Here is a 19,888-nt window from a genome sequence, read left to right as displayed (position 1 = left end):
TTTCTTCATGAGGTTATGCATCAAATACTGTATTTACACAAATAGTGAAGCAGCGCATGAATATGAGACCTGATGTCTTTTGAAAAATGCTCCCCTTGGCACAGCATAAGTGAATGTGGGACTCATCATTTTTACTTGACCCAAAGGACTCAGTTCTAGATCTGTAACATTGTGATTGATAACATTTAATATGGAATTTATCTGCCGGAACATGAAAATGGTAAAACAGATGATACAAGACAAACACGCATCCCACCAGTGCCCATATTATTCAATTTTAAGAAGGTAATAATGATGAGCACAGGTATTGAACAAACATCGTAAATTTATAACATATGTATAACTTATGTATAACTTTTTTGCGTTTTATTTGTTTCTGTGCCATCCATCCATTCACAGACTTTGTTACCGTGAAATCTCTTTGGCATCAAGAAAAACTTTGAAATGTGACTTTGGTTTATGGCATTTTGCATTTATGTAGGTTGTAACAAAGTGAGACTTAATTTTTTTCCTAATTCACTCAAAACATTTACCAGACAACTGATACAATGTGCTAATGTGTACTGCCATTACTTTTGGAAATTACTCATTGTCCTCAATTTGAAACACACACTACTTTTCATTCTATTATTCTAAAATTTTCATTAATGAAGTAAAACAGAGAGTATCAGCAGACCTTTGTTAGATTAGTATCCAACCCCCAAATACCATTTTTTAAATCTGCACACTGTTTCAGATGCAGCAATCCTGTTTCCAGAGAACATGCTGCCCTTTGCACAGCTAGAGAAACATGCCTCTGGCTAAATGTACTGCGTGATTTCAAGAGTGGTTTCTAGTCATGGGTTTTGTTTGTGTTTGATTATAGATTCATTCATAACAGATGCAAATATGCTTAGCTGTCTGTAAGCTTGCCATGCATTTGTCTGAACCATCGCCTCCTTCCTTCTCCCTCTGCTGTTGGGTATAGTGGATATCCCCAAGGTCTGGAAAACAGGAACCTCTGGGTCAGTTAGGCCATGGCCGCTTGCTAAATGGGCTGTATCTGGCTCAAATGGACACTGATTACTTATTTGATAGTGAAGGAATCACAGTGGTTGAAGACTGCTGATTCATCGCCTAATATCTGTGCACCATGCTGCATGAAGTAGCACAATATTGTGTAGTATATGCATATATATATTACATGCATATGTATGTAATATACTTTTAAAGGTAAATCTGGAGATAAAAACTGTTTGTAGTGCTGAGGGTGCTTTTACTGGTGTATAAAAGCAAACACTGAGGCTAAATTCAGCTGCATTTGTTCCAGTACTGCATCAAGTTATAAAATGGAGAGCTTACAGTGACTTTTTATTCCCCAATTTTGTCTCAGTTTCTCTCAAAGTGCACTAACAGCATTTAAATGTACATGCACTGCTGCATGAGTTTTCCACGATCAAACGTTCAGTCAGTGAATGGTTTGCTTTGTAGGTGATTTATTGAAGTAACTTTAAATACTCAAGCATGTGCTTGGTTCTTTTCATTTGGCTAAAAAGAGTGTGTGGGAGACGTCCAGTACAGAATAATGGACCACTTGAAGGCTTGAGAACGGTGGTTCGGCTCGTGAAGTTTACGACATCTTCAGTCAAGAAATGTATTTATTTTACCCAGTCAGAGAATTACAGGAAATGTCTTGCTGTCAGATTTTTTCTCGTTTCACCAGATACAGCATGCATTTGATTATGGTTTCACTGAAACTGTGGAATATTTAAAATGGACTGTAAGCGCTCAACCACATTTGTATAGACTGGTCTGGTTGTGTGACACAGTACTTTTCTTGACATTTAGTGACTAATTTTGTTCAGTCTATACAAATAGGCACAAACAAGAACCTTTAGTTAAACAAACTTGTGTGAAAAATTGTGTACTTGGCTTAAAATGAGTGTACGATTCTGCATTTACCTGTGAGAAAATACATGAAATATGTAAAATTTCTATGAATCAAAATTATGAATGATTTAGTTGTTTCAATATATTTTTTAAAGGATATAGGAATATTTTAAAACAGACATTATATTATGAGTTAAATCTAAAAGTTGCATGTGCCTGTGTTAGAAATTGTGACCAGGTTATGAGGACTTAAAACACAAGGACCACAGCCACACTCTACAGCACAGGGTTGATCATCCAAGAAGTAGCCTGCGCCAAGTTCCATCACATTATTTACCCATGTATTGTGTAATTAATTGGAAATAAAAGCACAATCTTGTTTTGGCAGCTGGAGATGCCTACGCTCCAAAGTAATTTCAAATATTTGACCCAGAGGAGACATTGAAAGCAACATACTGAGATTCAATCAGTCTCAGCTAAAATCGCAATCTTTCCAAGATACCAAATATGTTTTGATTTTTTTATATACATATTTTTGCTGCTGACTGGTGCATCCTGATTATGAGGGTCTGATTTATGTTAACAGGTAAAGTCGAGCATAGTTAGGTCAAAACGTTCAAGCATGGCCTCTAAGAAAGAGAGCAGTTTGTTTACAGTTTACAAGCTGATTTGGTTCGGTTTAAATGTCTTTGCCCGACATAATCATTTCCACCCTGGAACCTTAAATTCAGCATGTGAGTGTGTGTTTGTCTAAATTTGTCGTGCATTTCATCATTGTATATTATGAAACGCAAGAGATGGAAACATTATAAGAGAAAATGGCACCTTCCCTTATTATAGACAGAAGCAGAAAGCATATTGTTCCTTTTATGTACCTCCTAGTAGTATTCTGGTAATCAGGGGCCACGAGATCCTTGTTTACCATACAGCTTCTCATCTCTGGTGGGATGAGAGGATGCCTAAACCACCATAGCAGAAGGAAAAGCTGATGAACAGCAGAGAGGCCAGCTGGTGGGTGATGGCTGTATGCGTGGGATGTTTTTCGTGTAAAGAGAGCTCTCTCTTTTTCTCTGTGAATGTGTCACATGCACCGCCTGGTTCTTACAATCACATAAGGGCTGCACTTAACAGGGCAGTAATGGCGAAAAATAAGAAATTATCTTTACTTATTTCCATTATCTTCTACACTCAGACTGAAATGCTGCAATCATTCAATTTCTTTGAAAAGTATTTCAACATTCACTTAACCCTACATTAGAGTAGAAACTGTTTTTATATTGACATATTCTTTTTTAAATGTTATAATAAAGGCATAATATTGACTGTGCTTTTGATAAAAAACCACAATACAGGATAATGATGCACCCTGAAGCCTGCATGTGAATTTAGTGTGGAAAAAAGTTATGCTACGTGGTTGCGGACAAGCTACCAGATCAACAACAATAAGTTTTGTATGAATTGTGCACATTGTGTGCTTTCAAATGCTACATCATGCTTCCATTCCAAAGTGAAAGCATTGCACCAAATAGTTTCAGCTTCAGTCACGTTATCTTTACCATGTTCACTGCATTGCTGTCATTGTAATGGATGGGACTGCTGTGCCACTAACCTGCCTTGAAAACAGATCCGTTTTATATTGCATGGCTTTGTTCTGACATCTTCCACAGTCTCAGATCCAAACTAAGGTCTTGATCCCCCCTGTAAAGCACACATCTGTCTACCTGACATCCATGTATTCAATTGCTTCTTCACTAGCCGTTGAGAGGGCTGTACTATCTATGAGGCTTCCACTACCTCAACTCAAAACACTCTCTGCTAGACACAACAACTCAAATCTGCCATCATCATGGACTTTGTTCATCAGCCACAACAGGACTGATTTTGGAATAGCCCCTTCACATTTTTGAAGGTGAGTTGAAGCCAGCTAAGATGACAAAATATAGTGCAGTGTCATTCTGCAGCTGCCAATTTGTTTTACAACTACTAACCCTAACCCTAACCCTAACCCTTCATTTGAAAAGATTTGTAGTCTACTTACGCAAAAAAATTAAGTAGGAAAAAAAAAGAAAAGAAAAGGAATGCTGTCAAATGCAACATCAAATATTTTTCAACAACCACATTTCTATGAAAACTTGCGACAGGCCTATATTCAATGTCAGTTTTACTTTATGCAATCAACATTAAATCACTTTATCTACTGTCATTTATCATTTAATTCAATGCTTGGAGGCCTGTACAGACTTTCCAGCCTAATGCACAAGGTTGCTCTTGGTAGAAGAAACATTGCCTGCAGTTTTGTCAAATGCTAATATTTATCCAGAAAAGAAGGCAACCCCTGAAGGCTCTGGAATAATAAGGATAGTTTGAAGAAACCCTAATTGAATCTGCTGCTGTGGTTATAACCTGTTTTATAAAAACTTTAAGGACAATGTCCCACTGTGCCAGATAAAGAAGACCGTGGTGTGCCACCTTACACAACAGGAACACAAGGACAACTGCATTATTTGGGCCGTCAGCGGAGAAAAGATAGGTCTGAGTTTCAGACTATTTAAAGGTGAAACTTCACTCAGACATAAGGCTTAGATTCAGCATGAGGAGGCCATCAAGCTCATAGACACTGAGTTTATAATCATACAACAACAATGCCACCTATTGGTTATCAGGTATCACCACATGGGTATAAAAATGAAAGCCTCAACCTTGGACTGATTCTTGAATTTGACAGATTAAGCTGCAGAGTGTGAGCTAGTGTTGCATTAAATTTATTATAGCAACCAGATATCTGTAATTAAACTTGTAACACTCAGACATTCAGTTTGCCTGTGATATTGTGGTACTGATAGGGCTACTTGAAGCTTAATTTCTGTGAAATGTTATGTTTTTTTCTTCTTACGTGTAAACGTTTTTTGTGCTTCTTCGTGTTTTATGACAGTGACTTGAATATTGAATGAGGAAAATTAAATATAAAATGAGAAAGGTACGTTTGCTCCACTCACACTTTCAAACTCCAGGTCGACGGACGGCGACATTTTTCACTCTTCTTCTTCGTTGGTGTTCGTGCACATCATCATAAAGTCCAACATGGCGGCCCTGCGGATAGCATGTTCAGGGTTAAATGCCCTCTATTCTTCTGTCTGCGCCTCGAAGCAGGTAACTCGTTTGCCATAGTGTACTATACTATGTTGTTATGCATTTTATTAATGATCGGATTGCTTTCAAGCGACAGAAGGACAGAGAAATCAACACTGAGTACAGGTTTAAGTAGCTCTCTGACGTTAGCATCGCAGCTAACACTCAGTGACATCTTTGACATCGTAGCTAAATGATGATGACTGCTTGGAAACATAAACATTGGTACACTTTTTTTTCTGTAGCCAATACAATTGTCATTTTACTGTTTTTAGGTGCATAAAGATGCTTGAATTTATCAGTTGTGCCATTGAACGTTTCCTTGTAGATTTAGGTATATGTGTGTGGCTAATAAGACCCAACCTTATAACTATTATGAAAATACACTAAGTTACAGAGTCCTCTGCAACAGATTGTGCACTTGCACTTAATGAAGTTACCACTGAGTGTAACAAGCTATCAGGGATAAATATGTAAGCATATAAATAATCTTAGGAAGTAAATGCATTACTACACAAGCCACTAAAATGTTTCCTTCTGTAATTTCTATTAATAAACTTCTGACCCATTTTTCTTCAATAATAATTTTCTCACAATCAATATTAGATAAGTATTTGACCACTAAAAAACTACTAATATTAAGATGACACTATTATGAGATTGTGATTGCGATGATGTGATGGTGAGTAAGTATTTATTTTATTTGGTAGGGATGAGCTCAACATTTTACCTGTGTGAAATTAGTGACTGATCATTTATGATTTCTATAACATTGCCATACCATCAGTCTCAGATCTTGATGTTTACCCTGGCACTATAGGGATAGAATATTAGTTGTAAGTAACAACATCTGAAATATTGTATACAGGCCCTGAAGAGCTACTGGGGGTCTGTGGACCAGGTGAGGAGTTACTACGTAAACTGGAGGATGCTCAGGGATGTCAAGAGAAGGCAGATGGCCTTTGACTATGCTGAGGAGAGGCTACGGATCAATGCACTGAGGAAGAACACCATCCTGCCAAAAGAGCTTCAGGTAAACTGCAATATTTCAATTTCTCCTTGTATGAATGAGGTAACTGGTAGGCAGGATATTTGCATGTATGTTGTAACTATGTTCTCCTTTATCAATCGATTTTAGTAGTGTCTTTGGCTGTTTATATGGTTGTTCTTAAAGGCTGACAAAACAGAACAATGCATTGTTAGCTGGCTTGTTACTTTTGCCAGCTGAAATCCCACTCTTTTGTTGCCAATTGTTTCCATTGGTCAGTTGAAGAAGTGCAGCATTCTGCTTAGCACTCAAAAAAAGTTAAAATTTATAGATTGTTACAACTTTGTCTTTTTTTTTTGTTCAACATGATAGACAATTCATTAATATCAAAGAAGATGATAGTTATTCCAAAAATATTTAAAATAGTAAAAAAAAAAAAGACAAATTTTAATTCTTTAATCTTTGCAGGAAGTGGCAGACAAAGAAATTGCAGCCCTACCCAGAGACAGCTGCCCCGTGAGAATACGCAACAGGTGTGTGATGACCTCCCGACCCCGGGGAGTGAAGAAAAGGTGGCGATTGAGCCGCATTGTCTTCCGTGACCTGGCTGATCACAACCGGTTATCTGGGGTTCAGAGGGCAAGGTGGTGAAAAGGGGATGCATTGGACACTAAGGTTGGACTGGATCACAAGAAACAGCCTGTTTCACCTGCTATGATAAGAAGAGCAGGAGATCATTAAATACTGACCTGCTTCAGCCTTTTTGAGACTCTCTTTAGAGGTATTGATCATTATAAAACAGTTCCACCACCACCTACAACATCCTGGAGCATGTTATTGTGTGTTCAGTTACATTATTGCAGTGTGCTTTCAGTAATTTTATGCTGAAGAAGATATGGAGATTGTCCTTTCTGTACATGGTTTATTCCTGCTTCCTTATGGCTCCTCTAAATATGAAAAACGTTAGAGAGAAAATATTCATGCAACTTCCCAGTGGAACAAATGTCTGAAATGAGTGAATAAATATTGATGCACATTGATAACCTTTTTAATAAATGTTGCATTTTTTGTTATTATTGTAAATATGGTAGGTCACCCTTTGAATATTTTGACCAACCTTGCATCACCAAAGATTAAAAACTATTTGGCCATTAATAGCGCTGTATTTTATCCAAGCCTGCACATGGCAAGACAGTCTCACAACAAAGTCTTTCAACACATACCAAATATGCTGTGCCATTCGGAGTACTTTCGGTTAAAAATGTGGGAAAGCCAACTTACTAATGTTACAGTGAACACTGTATGCAAACAAGATGAGCTTGTGCTAAAATAATATTAAAATCTTTAGGCGAAATTCAATAATGAAGATTAAGTAATGTAATAAAGTTCATAAACGAATGTTTTACCAGTTTAGATCTCGGAATGAATACGTGTGAATAAGCGGACCGACAGATGGCGGTAGATCACTAACAGACCGGCTATTCGACCAGCAGCTGTCAGAAAGAGGAAGAAAACAGCGGTGCCTCTAGAGAGCGGAGGAGAAAACGCACTCCCGATCCAACCTGACAGAACCGACTCAACAAAACCCAAATGGATCTAACCGAACAGGTAAAAAGCATGTATTTATTCCGGTAAAACCTGCAGAGGAGCAATGTTTGTACAGTACAAACCGGACTTGTTACGGATTCATCCCTGAACTGCTGCTACTCATGCTAGTGCTAGCCAACTAACGGGCAATAAGATAGTTATTATTATTAGTCATATTCTCGGAATTGTCTCCAATTAAAATGAGGATTCCGTGTTTATTTGTTTTTCTTTTTTGAGCAAAACCCAGATTTGTTTCAAATGGCCACAGCGCGTAGTGATATTTGAAGCATTGTCAGCAGTTAGCTAACGCCATGCTAACCATGGAGTTTATCAGAACATTCTAGCAATCTAATGCTAATGCTAATGTTAGCCGAAACCACGCTATTTGTCGTGATGGCATCAAATGAAACGAGAGTTTCTCTCCCCCTCTCTCTATTTATTTATTAACTTGCTTGATTGCTTCATTTCGCTGCATTGACGTGTTTGTCACATTTAAACGCCAATGGGAGAGCGGTATGTGGCGTCTTTGGGGTGATATATTTACCTGTTCAAGTGTCAGTTCCAACGAGGCAGCAAACTTTGCAGGACCCGCTCCTGCTGTGTGTTGAGTTAGCATTGTCAGCATGTGATAACGGGGATGCTACATGAGCCGTTTCCCCCACTTTCCATGCACGTTGCACTGTTGATGCAATGAGGGGTGACTGCAGTGGATCGGGCTCACCATCAGCTCCGTGTATAGTTGGGGGGGTGGGGGCATTTTAACAGGGCACCTGTCAGCAGCTAGCTCTCTGTACCTGCGCAGTGCAAGGGACGTGGGAATGCTGCATTTTATGGAACATTCATATTATACGCTAACACGCTTTACTGAAAGTAAAATGCAAGCAATCATGCAAGCCCAGCACCGAAGCACTCCACTTCTCCAGGGTTTGGACTGGCTGATTTCACGTGCTGTGAATGCAGCCAGGAAAAGAACCGAGAAGCAACGCACCTGCGCTTGTGGCATTACGGCGTCTCTATTAGGCGGAATACGACCGTCTGCCAGTTCCCTATTCATGTCCTGTTGGCAGAGCAGGTGCCATCTTCATGAGCCACAGAGTCTTGAGTCTGATTCCTCTTTGTATCTATGAATCCTCTTTGTGTCCACATCTGTGGTGGGGCCACCCTGCAGCTCTGCACAGTTAAGCAAGCTCTATAGACAATGGATGGACTGTATAAACTGTCTCCTTCAGCAATGCACATTTATAAGTGGTTTACTGCCTTCTCCTATCTAGATTAACCAATTGGAGGCAGACCTGCTGGAACTAGGGTCCCTCTTGGAAAAGTCAGAGAGGAAGCGAGTGCAGGAACTGCTAAGGCAGGAGCAGAAGAAGGTGGAGAAGGAACTTTCACTGAAACGACAGCAGAAGGAGCAACAAGCCAAGAGACAAGCTGATCCATCTGCAGCATCTAAAGCAGCATACACGGTGAAGATCACCAACTATGGTATGGTGCCATTGTTCACGAAGACTATTAGCTTTTTGGCGGAAATGTAAAACAGGGACAGTATCTATGTCTTTAAGAGCTAGAAATGCGTTTGAAAGACTTGTGCATCTTCTCTGCAGCCTGGGACCAGTCAGAGAAATTTGTTAAGATATACCTTACGCTGAAGGATGTGCATAAAATCCCCTCAGAAAATGTGGAAGTCAGCTTTACAGAAAGGTAAAGTATTAATCAGCATGCTTATCTATGCACACATTTAAGTGTAAAGTATTCATTATAAGTTGCTAACCATACAGTTGTACTGTCTCAATCACTTTGTTGCAGGTCATTTTCTGTTCTGGTAAAAGATCTAGATGGGAAAAACCACCAGATGACAGTTCTCAATCTGTTATATCCCATTGATGAAAAGGATAGCTACAAAAAGGCGAGTAAAGCTGAGTCAGTCAGTTTCTCATCCATCTCCAAGACAAAATTATGCAGCATTAAATGGCTCTAATTAAATTGTATGGCATAACACCTTGCAAATTGAATATCTGAATTTCTTTTATATTGTCTTGCACACAATTGTTGTTGCTTCCTCAGTTTAAAATCTACATAACATGTTGTGATATGGCTTACTTAAAATTGTTTAGCCACCAGAGGGCAGAAAGTACACTTTACTGTATTGACTTGTAATGGCTAATGTGCCAGCTAAAATCTATTCAAGGTGACTCTGTTGTTTTGCCTTTTCTTGCCTGCTATGGAGTGCTTTCTCTTTATTCACTTTGTATTTCACCCTTGATTTTGATCTGTCAATTCCTGAGGAGAATGTGTAGGTGTCTTTGTCTTTCTGAAAGGCTCGTAACCACCTTTTCCTCCCTACTACAGATAAAATCAGACATGGTCCTGGTCATGTGCAAGAAGCAGTCAACAAAGAAGTGGGACTGCCTAACAAAGGTGGAAAAACAGTCGAAAGAAAAAGAGTAAGTTCAAAGTTTTATGATGAAATTTGAGTTCATGGCACGTCCAATATATTCCACTACATATGTTAGAGATGTGTCAGCAAAAGCAAACCATAATTTTTTAACCATGTGAATTGGTGCTACTTTCCTGTCAACATCTGGCCAATCACCCAAAAACAGCAGTGTAGTACCAGATCTACATGCCAGGTGTCACTGTGTATCACACAGTGAGAACATAGCTAGACTGTACACACACAAGATGTTAAGAATAATCCAAACACTTCAGAGAAGCACATACAAAATCGTAATAGAATTCTCCTAATGTTTTTCAATAGTAAACCCAGTATGGATGAGAATGCTGACCCCAGCGAGGGTCTGATGAGCATGCTGAAGAAGATCTATGCAGAGGGAGATGACGAGATGAAAAGAACCATCAACAAAGCCTGGTCAGAGTCCCAAGAGAAAAAGATTCGAGGAGAAGACATGATGGACATTTAAACTGCACTCACATTTTCTTCAATGGCAATGCCACGTGAGATCATCCAGGGCTCTGGCAGGCACAAGTTATTTTTAGGGGTTGCAACTGAATTCCTACTATAACATGTACATTATATTTCCTCAAAATCTAAAACTCATCAATAAGGTGGCAGAAATATTTAATTCCTGAATGGCCTCAGTTTGGCCATATATGAAATACCAGGCTGCTGATGTTCTGTTGGTTATTAGTTAGAATGGCAGAAAAATCAATAAATTATTGTACAGTTCAAGGGTGCTATTCAACAGAAAGCAAACTAAACGCAGACAAGGATGCTAATTTTTTCATGGTTAGAGGATCATAATGCAGTCATATGAATGTCTGTCAGTAGAAGGTGGTTGATATTCATGAAAATTTCAAGTGTGTATTTTGCCAAAGTGACATTTCTGTTCCTTCAAAGAAGACAACCGTAGGGCTCTTCAAACTCTTTTCGTCTTCCTACCAGCCTTTGACTTTCCTTGTCATTCCATAAATAGATCAGATAATAGCTGCAAAGACTGTACAACTCATGCATCAGTCCAGTCTTCTAATACATTCAATACTACCTGTATGTGATTGAAATTAATGTATTTCCATCATTTCTTTCTTTTCATCAAACATTCCTCTTCTTTAAAAAAAACAAAACAAAACGTAATGTGGCTGTTGTATTTTTATAGGTATGGACAGTTTCCTACTAAATTTCTTATTTATGGTTTAGCTGTTCACGTGATTTCTCTGCCCATTTTTGTGAATGTGTAAACATTTACGTTTTAATTATCTATCTTTTTCTTTCAGCTATGTCATCATCTCACATGTTCTGTTGCTCATGCAGTTCAAACTAATATAAATCCTGAACTGAGCCCTCTTTGTTTTGTGTCCGTTTTCTGAATTTGAGGCCAGATTTTATTTATTTATTTATTTATTTGTCAGGCTGCCATGCTCTACATTTCAGTTGAAGTACTTCAGTGTTGTATCAAAGTATTTGTCGGCAATGTACCCACATTAGGTTAATCTAAAATCCTCCTCTTTAAACTACAGTTTCTAATAAATAAAAATATCTGCACAATAAATAATCCCCTAAACATTAGAAAAATAAGCTGTGATGGAGATATGTTAATACATTTTTTGCTTATTGCCGGTGCTGTTTGTGCAACAAGACAATTTGTATTGTTAAAAATCTGCATGGCATTTATAATGAGAAACAGTCCAACTGACAAAGGAGAATTTTCACAGAATCAATCAAGTCTTTAAGGGTTTTCTCCACCAGGTGGCAGCTGAGAATAAAATTTGGTTTCTCTGGCGTTAACACACAATATAAAATAAAAAAAAAAACTACTATTGTGGCAAATAAAGCTTTTTAATTTGTTGGACGCTGGAGGTTTTCAAAAGTCTGATTCGTAGGTGCCAAAGAAATATTCGACCAGACAGTAAATGTGGACCTACTTCTAAAAGTCACGGTAAAATATAAAAACACATTTTCAAGTAAACGCGATTCCTGTCTTAGAACTAAGAACAGTTTATTTTTATTAGGTCTTTGCTTGGTTCAGTAAAGTGGATAACTATAAAGGCACAATTTAGATTCACTTGCTTCTCTTAATCTAATTCCTTAAATAATAAAAGAGCGAAGGGTAATGGCTCATTTTCTTCTCATGGGGATTAAGTGAAATCACAGTTTTAGTGTGAAAACGACCTTCAGCTTTTCTGGTGTACCACAGAGTTTATTAAACCAGGTTTGTGGATTACGGATGACGAACGGTGGAAACCCCCGCCAGCCTAATGGGGTCACATCGAGTCACCGTCCTCACAGCAGCCGAGACATCATCATCATCACCAGTGTGACAGAAAACCGATTCTTCTTTCATCGCCTGTTTCATTCATAGTTTTTCTGCCCCTTGCATTCCAGGTAATGTTTTGATTGAGAGTCACTCTGAGCAAATCGCCTGGACTTTCTCCGCCGGTGCCCCGTCTGGCCCCGCCCCCTGCCGCGTGACGTGCGGCTCGCCTATATAAGCAGAGGGAGCCCGGCCCCGACACGCCAGATGGATACGGCTGGAAGGGGCGCAAGAAAGGCGACGTACCAGACCAGCAGCTAAGACCAGAAAACAAGAAAAGGATAAATAGGTTTATTCATACGCGCTAACAGACGAACTCGCCACTTCGTCCGCCGTGTTAAATGGATACCGGTTGTTTCTCCGCGGCGCAGCGTCTGTCGTGTCACACCATGAATGCGGATTTACTGAAGCCCGGTCCGGAGCGGGGACCCCAGCAGTCATCAGTCCCGGTGAAGACCAGCAGGAATAAACCCGAACAGACCAAACCAGAGCTGGCCCAGGTGGTGACAGACTCCAAAACGGGAAGATCTTACACTAAAGGGAAGCTTTTGGGAAAGGTACGAAGAATTCTTCTTCTTTTATCTTTTTTTCTTTTTTTTTTTTTTTATCTGATTGTCTCCTTCGCGCTCGGAGTCTGTGAGGCGACAGACGGCTGCGTTAAAGTGATTTCACACGGAGGTCCGGCTGCTTTAAAGGAGGAGTCATTAGTTTTCAGTTTTCAGGTGTGTCAGCCCCCTGATGGAATAATGGTGACCTCGTGGTGGATGTGAACAAGCCTGCCCTCCACCTCCAGCGAGCGCGTCATTACTGAATGAATCAGGCTCAAGGTGTGCCCGTATGATTGGCAGCCCCCCCCCCGGCAACAGGAGTGATAATTTTCTGACACATCAGATGAGTGTTATGTTAACTAATATATTTAAAATAAAAACCGTGCCTGTGTTCGCCTCCCCATTTGGCCAGATAGCACCTGTAATGATCTGGGTGGACTGTATTGCTGAGTATGAATGGAGCGGCTGTATCAACGTGTTGCTGGTCGTCTATACTCTGCGTCGGGCGGCCAGCCAATCTGCCCCCCCCCCCCCCCCCCCCCCCAAAGTCTCTGTGTGCTGCCTGCCGCAGAGCTGGAAACGTCTCCGTCAATTTCACGGTTAATGAATGCAGCAGCCCGGCCTGCCTCGTCCCTCATGTCCTAAAGCCGTATATACTCCTGTTGACAAGGAGGGACGCGCGAATAAACGGCTGCAAACGTGACAATTGTGCTTGATTGTCGGTTTTGGAAACGCATTAAAACACTCAAGGCACCAAAAGATGCTGATCACCCCGACTGTAAAATGACTCATCTGAAGAGATTTAACCCTTTTTTATATTTAATCCAGGACTGCAGATTTTCTCACCTGTCTCACAGATCCTCTATCTCCATATCAGAATTGGTTAAATTGTAAAATAATTTTGACTGACAAATAGGTATTGGATCTTTGGATCAAAGACTTGCTATTGAGGCCGTTTCCTTTTTAAATGGCCATTGCAGGTTTTCAACCTGCTGCTTTAACTGATCCTCATGTTTGTCTCCCCCAAGGGTGGCTTTGCTCGATGCTATGAAATGACAGACCTCTCCAACAACAAAATGTATGCTGTGAAGGTGATTCCACAGAGCAGAGTGTCCAAACCGCACCAGAGAGACAAGGTAGACAATCACAGAACATTACATAACCTCATTTCAAATATGTGGCTTTGTTATGTTTCCAATGTACTCAAATGTCTTGAATTTGGAATTTTGACAGATTACAAATGAGATCGAGCTGCACAAAACCCTGTCACACAAACATGTTGTGAAATTCTCCCATCATTTTGAAGATCAAGAAAACATCTACATATTCCTTGAGCTCTGCAGTCGGAAGGTGAGACTGCAGCACTTGCATGACTTGCTTGCAGATATACTGCTTTTGTGTATTGCTCTACAGTGGTGCAACAGAAACAAAATGAAATGTAGAGTATTTGTTTCCGACAGTCTAATCGCTATTGACTTAGTCTAATGCACTTTATTTCAATGCTACTGCACTCCTGTGTTGTGTGCACACGCAGCAGTCTCCTGCAGCCCGATAATGGGTGCCCTTTTGACAGATATTTTTTATTTATTTAATTTTTGTTTTGTTTTTGTTGCTCTGCAGTCCCTAGCACACATTTGGAAGGCCAGACACACACTCACAGAGCCAGAAGTGCGATATTACCTCAGACAGATCATATCTGGCCTCAAGTACCTCCACAGCAGAGGCATCCTACACAGAGATCTCAAACTAGGTATGTGATCATATGAGCAAAATATGCAATAAGTACACACATGCACACAAGTGTCTCGGGACTTTACTGTGACTTTTGGTAGTGTTATCTGTGGAATGCTAATTGGACAAATGGGTTTGTTTTTTTTTTTTGTCCCTTTTAGGTAACTTCTTTGTTAATGAGAACATGGAACTACGGCTGGGAGACTTTGGCCTCGCTGCCAAGCTGGAGACAGTCGAACAGAGAAAAAAGTGAGACTAGCTTTCTGCTTTAATGTAAATGGCTTTGCTCAGATTGACTATTTTGAATGTTAGTCATTTATTTTCTATTTTCAGTTCTCATAATGCACATTGAGCTAATACATTACATCAGATTGACATAGATTCCTCCTCCCACTACCCCCCCGGTACCTCACAAAACTGGTTTCCAAGTGGCAGTTGAATGCTGTGGTTAGCTGAGTTTCAGTAATCGTCTTCCACCTTCCTGTGGAATACCAGAAGAATGACTGACAGAAAAAATGTTTCAACCACCACTTCCTTGTCTGCATGAAACATGAACACAACAGACAATTAAATGAATAGTTTGAGGCAATAGGTTTATACTACTTTATTTTTATTTATTTATTTTTAATTATTATTTTTTTTTTTTTATAATTTCAGAACAATTTGCGGGACTCCCAACTATTTGGCCCCTGAGGTGCTCAACAGACAGGGTCACGGCATAGAGTCTGATGTCTGGTCTCTGGGATGTGTAATGTGAGTGGCTTTTCTTCTGCTAATTGCATCTCATAGTTGTTTATTGTCAGTCATGGTGACAGTGTCATTATTTTCATCCCTTGGCCTGGCCTTGCTTTCTTCTATACAGGTACACACTGATGTGTGGCAGCCCTCCCTTTGAGACCCTTGACCTGAAGGAGACCTACAAGTGTATAAAGGAAGTTCGGTACAACCTGCCCTCCACGCTTTCTCCTGCTGCACAGAAACTCATCTCAGGCATTCTGCAGAAAAACCCCAGCGACAGACTCACACTGGATCAAATCCTCAACCACGAATTCTTCACCAAAGTATGTTTACTTGACGTGTCGCTTGGGTTTTTAAATTATTATTATTATTATTATTTATTTTATTTTTTTTTGTTTGGAAATGAAACGGGCACTTGAATCATTGTGCTGTCTGCCTCATACTTCCCTTTTCATCTTCACCTTTGCTTATTCTTCCTCTAGGGTTTCACTCCTGATAAGCTTCCCCCGAGCAGCTGTTTAATGGTGCCAGAGCTCCATCCCCCAAGCCCTGCCAAGAAATTTTTCGCTAAAATGGCAAAGAGCTTATTTGGCAAAAAGAAAGCAAAAGGTAAGCAGCATCATGCGTGTAGCACAATAGAGTGCCAGGCTGTTTATACTGCAGGTACCTCAAACTCTAGCCACGCAGTACCTGCTTTCTTGTTTATCTGGTTTGCTCTCATGGGACAGCACTGGGCATCTTAGAATGATTCCCTCCAGGCATTTCAAAGAAGACATTTAAATGCATTTGTGATTACAATGTATGAATCTTGTTGCAGTGGAGAAGATTCCATGTGAGGAAAAAGATGACAAAGACATCTCCAAACTGGTGTCTGGCATTGTTAAATGTTCAATCAACCGGCAGATCAGCTACAAGACAGTTGGACCCCATGAGGTACAGCTTTAAAAATCTTAGTGTCTTCAGCTACATTTAGGCTGTTTCCTGTGTTGAGGATCTGTTGAATCATCTTTGCTGTTACTGTTCAGGTGCCCTCTCCCACTGGTCAGCTGGTCAGCTCTGTGCCTCTGGAACAAACTCCTGCAGAGGAGGAATCCAGGAAATCAATCTCTCGCTCCTTCAAGGGCACCATGGCCAGCAGCACTGAACGTAAGAAAATATATTTGTGTGTATATATATCTTTTTTTAATGCCATCCTTTTTTTTTTCTTTTTTTTTTTTTAAATGGTTCTCTTTCTAATCAGTGTTTTGCTTGTTTCCTCTCCAGCATGTGAGGACGTCCTGACCCCTGCAGCTGTCGCCGAATCCGCAATGAAAATTCTCAACAGCTGCCTGGCCACCATGCCTTCAGGTAGGACCGCATAAAGCAGGCACATACTGCGTCACTTAAAACACGAGCTGTCTCTTGCATTCCATTGATGTAGTTTAAGATGGATGTCGACTCATTCAAGTGCAATCAACCAGATCTCTTCCTCGCATCAGCCATTTTCTTTAAATCCTCTGAATTTCTGCTGACTCATGTGCCACCAAATGCCTTTAGGATTATAGCTTTCCTAACATTATTAAAAAAAAGTTAATGTATCCATATTAATGTTGTGTTAGACTATGAAATGGTTCTTTACGCCAACATTTTTTCTCCCTCTCTCCAGCCAACAGAAACCCACCCTGTTTGTCCAGACCACAGTCCTTCCTGTGGGTGACCAAGTGGGTCGACTATTCAAACAAATACGGGTTTGGTTACCAGCTGTCGAACCAAAGTATCGGGGTTCTCTTCAACGAGGGAACACACCTCAGTCTCTGTGACCAGCGCAAGTAAGTAACGTGGGGGTTATTTAAACATAAGACATTGCACCGGTTATGTAAAGACTAGACTCAGCCAAGTAAATGACTTGTGCTGCAACTATTCTTCAAGTGTGTACATAGCCAAACTAGTCATGTTAATTTGTATCATAATTATTGGACATTTTCGGTATTTAGTTTCTACAGTTAATAAGACTTTTTTTTTTTTTTCTTCCTTCCAACAGGACAGTCCACTACTGCTTGACCAACAATAAACACTTCAGTTTCTCTGCCACTTCTCTGCCCGAGCAGCTTCGCAGCCAGAAACAAATTGTTGAGTTAATGGCCAATTACATGGAACAGAACCTCATGGAGGTATGGGGAAAATGTCACTGAATCTTGAAAGCCGCTGTCATTTCTAATGTAATATTATTAAATGAAAGCAGGCCTGCATCTGCTCTTTGCTACTCATACTAAACAGTGCTGTATTAAAGCTTTTAAGTTCATATGACATGAAAAAAGAACTGACTTTGTAGTCTTAAATTGTCTGAGTGCAGCTACATAACTGATTAAATGTTTTAATTCCTCTTCAGGGTGGAGATCTACATTGTGAGGAACAGGTTTCTGGTCCTCCTCCTTTACTGCTCCAGTGGGTGAAGACCGACCATGCTCTTGTCATGCTCTTCAACAACGGCACCCTCCAGGTTCGAAAGTGCTCTTAATTAAGTTTATAAAAACACAGCACTGTTAGCAACATTACAAACAAGTTAGTTTTATGTAATCTATTGTTTATATTATCCTAATCTTACACCAAGTTGTTTTTTTTTCCTTTGTTTTTTCTCCCCCCAATCATTTCAGGTTAACTTCTATACAGACCATACCAAGCTTATCCTGTGCAAGTCATCTGATGACTCCTACTTGCTCACCTACATCAGCCGGGACCGCATCTCGTACACGTACCTCCTCAGTATGCTGAATGAGATGGGCTGCACGTCTGAGCTGCGACACCGACTCCGCTACGTGGTGCAGCTGCTCCAACATCACACTGATGCCTGAGAGCAAAGCCCTGTTTCCCAGGCTGTCTCAAAGGCAGCCTTGGCTGGTTGATATCATTTCTCAAGGCAGCACTGGGAGGGAGCTGATGATGGATAGAAAGCTGCTCAACTCCTCTGAGCAATATTCTTGCCTCGACTGGTGCTTTGGCTGCTGATGATCAAATTGACTGCTCTTGATGGACGTCAGTCAGGAAGTTGCCCAGTGCATCATCTGCCTCAAAGGTATCCATCCGGAAGGTATTTCTACAGAAAATAAGAAACTGCTAATGAAGAATGATGGATTCCTCACAGGCAGATATCTATATGAACACCCAAATTCCCTATTGCCTTCCCCTCACTCACTCAAAACAACAGCTTCTTGGCTGGATGTTTTAAAGCCACCAATCCCTGCATCTTCCAGCTTCCCCTGTTAACCAATAATCCAGGCATGGTTTCTCAAAGGTATCTGAACACTAAAATTGTCCTAATTGCTTGCAACGGAACGGCGATAATCTTGCAGTTGGAATGCTTTCAGGTTACATTTTCTAAATGCATTTCAGCAGCAACATTATTTGTTCTGTTGACTTGCACTAGACCTATGATCATACAGCAGAGATGCTTTGGGAAAGAGGTGTGGTTTGACTGCAGGGAGAGAGAGTGTGACCCTGCTACCTTCGGTTGGTTTCTGGCCTCTTTGGACTATGGTGCACATATTCTATTTTTTTTTTTTCCTCCCCCTCCTTTTAAAACAATTACGAGCCAGCTATAGGATCACACTACGATCTTGACCTCACACGCACAAACAACATTCCTGGCCTTATTTGATGATGGTGATGTTAAAGTTTGGAGAGTCATTGCTGCTTCTGCTCCAGCGTCACTTTTGTCTTTTTTTTTTTTTTTTTTTTTTTTTTGTTTTGTTTTGTTAGATGTAAGACTCAAATTACACACACGTACACACGGTACACAGCTATTTAAAGGGGCTATGGGAGCAACACAATTTTGCACTTTTTTTTTTTCTTTTCTCGAAAGCAAAGCCTTTTACTACCCACTTGTTATATTTTATTTGTTTTTAACTAGATACCAAAAGGCATTTCTTTGTTGGTTTTAAAAAAAAAAACAAACTCAGTTTTAAATTCACGTACAGTAGGTGAGTGTGTGTGTGTGCACGCCGTATGTGCTGGTAAATGGAACTGTTGGAATATGAGGTTTGGGAGGGCGGGGTAGGGACAAAAGTGCCTTTCTAAGGGATGTATGTTTAGTGCAATAACAGCCCTTTGTGAATGTCAAGCTGGATACAAACGAGATGTGGGATTTACTTTTGTACTTGTCAGAAGTCAAATTTAAAAGCAAGTCCACTAGCACTACACTCTCACTACCTGGTATAAGCTTTTAGAACAACTGGTATCATAAGTATATAATCCCAGTAATATGTCCTAAGGAAAACATTGTACTCCGTTGTACTGTACTGTAATCCTTATCGGTTTACATTGCTTTCTCGACCCAGAGTTGTATCCTTAAAAACTGTGACCTGGAATGCAAGTATTACGTACGTGTTTTCAAAAAAAACCCAACATTGTGAAAGCCATCTGCCAATTCAGAGTCTTTATTTTTTGGCACATAATGTCCTGTTTATTTATTTTTTATTTATATATAATTTTTTTTTTATTTATTGTGTAAATGTTGTCTTGACACAAGGAATTCTGATCACTTTTTGTATTGTAAC

The 19,888-nt window shown here is 40.0% G+C and overlaps 3 protein-coding genes across 3 annotated transcripts; all 3 read left to right on the top strand.

Moving 5' to 3' along the window:
* Positions 1-4,931: 4,931 nt before the first annotated feature.
* mrps14 (mitochondrial ribosomal protein S14) lies at positions 4,932-7,107 on the top strand. The gene is made up of 3 exons (XM_029525424.1): positions 4,932-5,019; positions 5,867-6,031; positions 6,455-7,107. Exons 1-3 carry the CDS (start codon positions 4,951-4,953, stop codon positions 6,635-6,637), a joined length of 417 nt encoding a protein of 138 aa, XP_029381284.1. The 5' UTR covers positions 4,932-4,950; the 3' UTR covers positions 6,638-7,107.
* Positions 7,108-7,476: 369 nt separating this feature from the next.
* On the top strand, positions 7,477-11,367 carry cacybp (calcyclin binding protein). The gene is made up of 6 exons (XM_029525199.1): positions 7,477-7,594; positions 8,845-9,055; positions 9,175-9,271; positions 9,377-9,476; positions 9,920-10,014; positions 10,329-11,367. The coding sequence occupies exons 1-6, from the start codon at positions 7,577-7,579 to the stop codon at positions 10,489-10,491; spliced, it is 684 nt and encodes a 227-aa protein (XP_029381059.1). The 5' UTR covers positions 7,477-7,576; the 3' UTR covers positions 10,492-11,367.
* A 1,182-nt stretch (positions 11,368-12,549) lies between these two features.
* On the top strand, positions 12,550-19,316 carry plk3 (polo-like kinase 3 (Drosophila)). Its single transcript, XM_029525500.1, has 15 exons — positions 12,550-12,896; positions 13,916-14,023; positions 14,121-14,237; positions 14,508-14,637; positions 14,780-14,867; positions 15,276-15,371; positions 15,481-15,679; positions 15,839-15,965; positions 16,174-16,289; positions 16,382-16,502; positions 16,620-16,703; positions 17,002-17,164; positions 17,377-17,506; positions 17,725-17,835; positions 17,990-19,316. The coding sequence occupies exons 1-15, from the start codon at positions 12,681-12,683 to the stop codon at positions 18,185-18,187; spliced, it is 2,004 nt and encodes a 667-aa protein (XP_029381360.1). The 5' UTR covers positions 12,550-12,680; the 3' UTR covers positions 18,188-19,316.
* The last annotated feature ends 572 nt before the right edge of the window (positions 19,317-19,888 follow it).

The sequence above is a fragment of the Echeneis naucrates genome, chromosome 17 (assembly GCF_900963305.1).
Source record: "Echeneis naucrates chromosome 17, fEcheNa1.1, whole genome shotgun sequence".
Taxonomy (NCBI): Eukaryota; Metazoa; Chordata; class Actinopteri; order Carangiformes; family Echeneidae; genus Echeneis; species Echeneis naucrates.
Note: the sequence above shows the minus strand (reverse complement) of the source record. Positions and strands in the feature narration are given on the sequence as shown.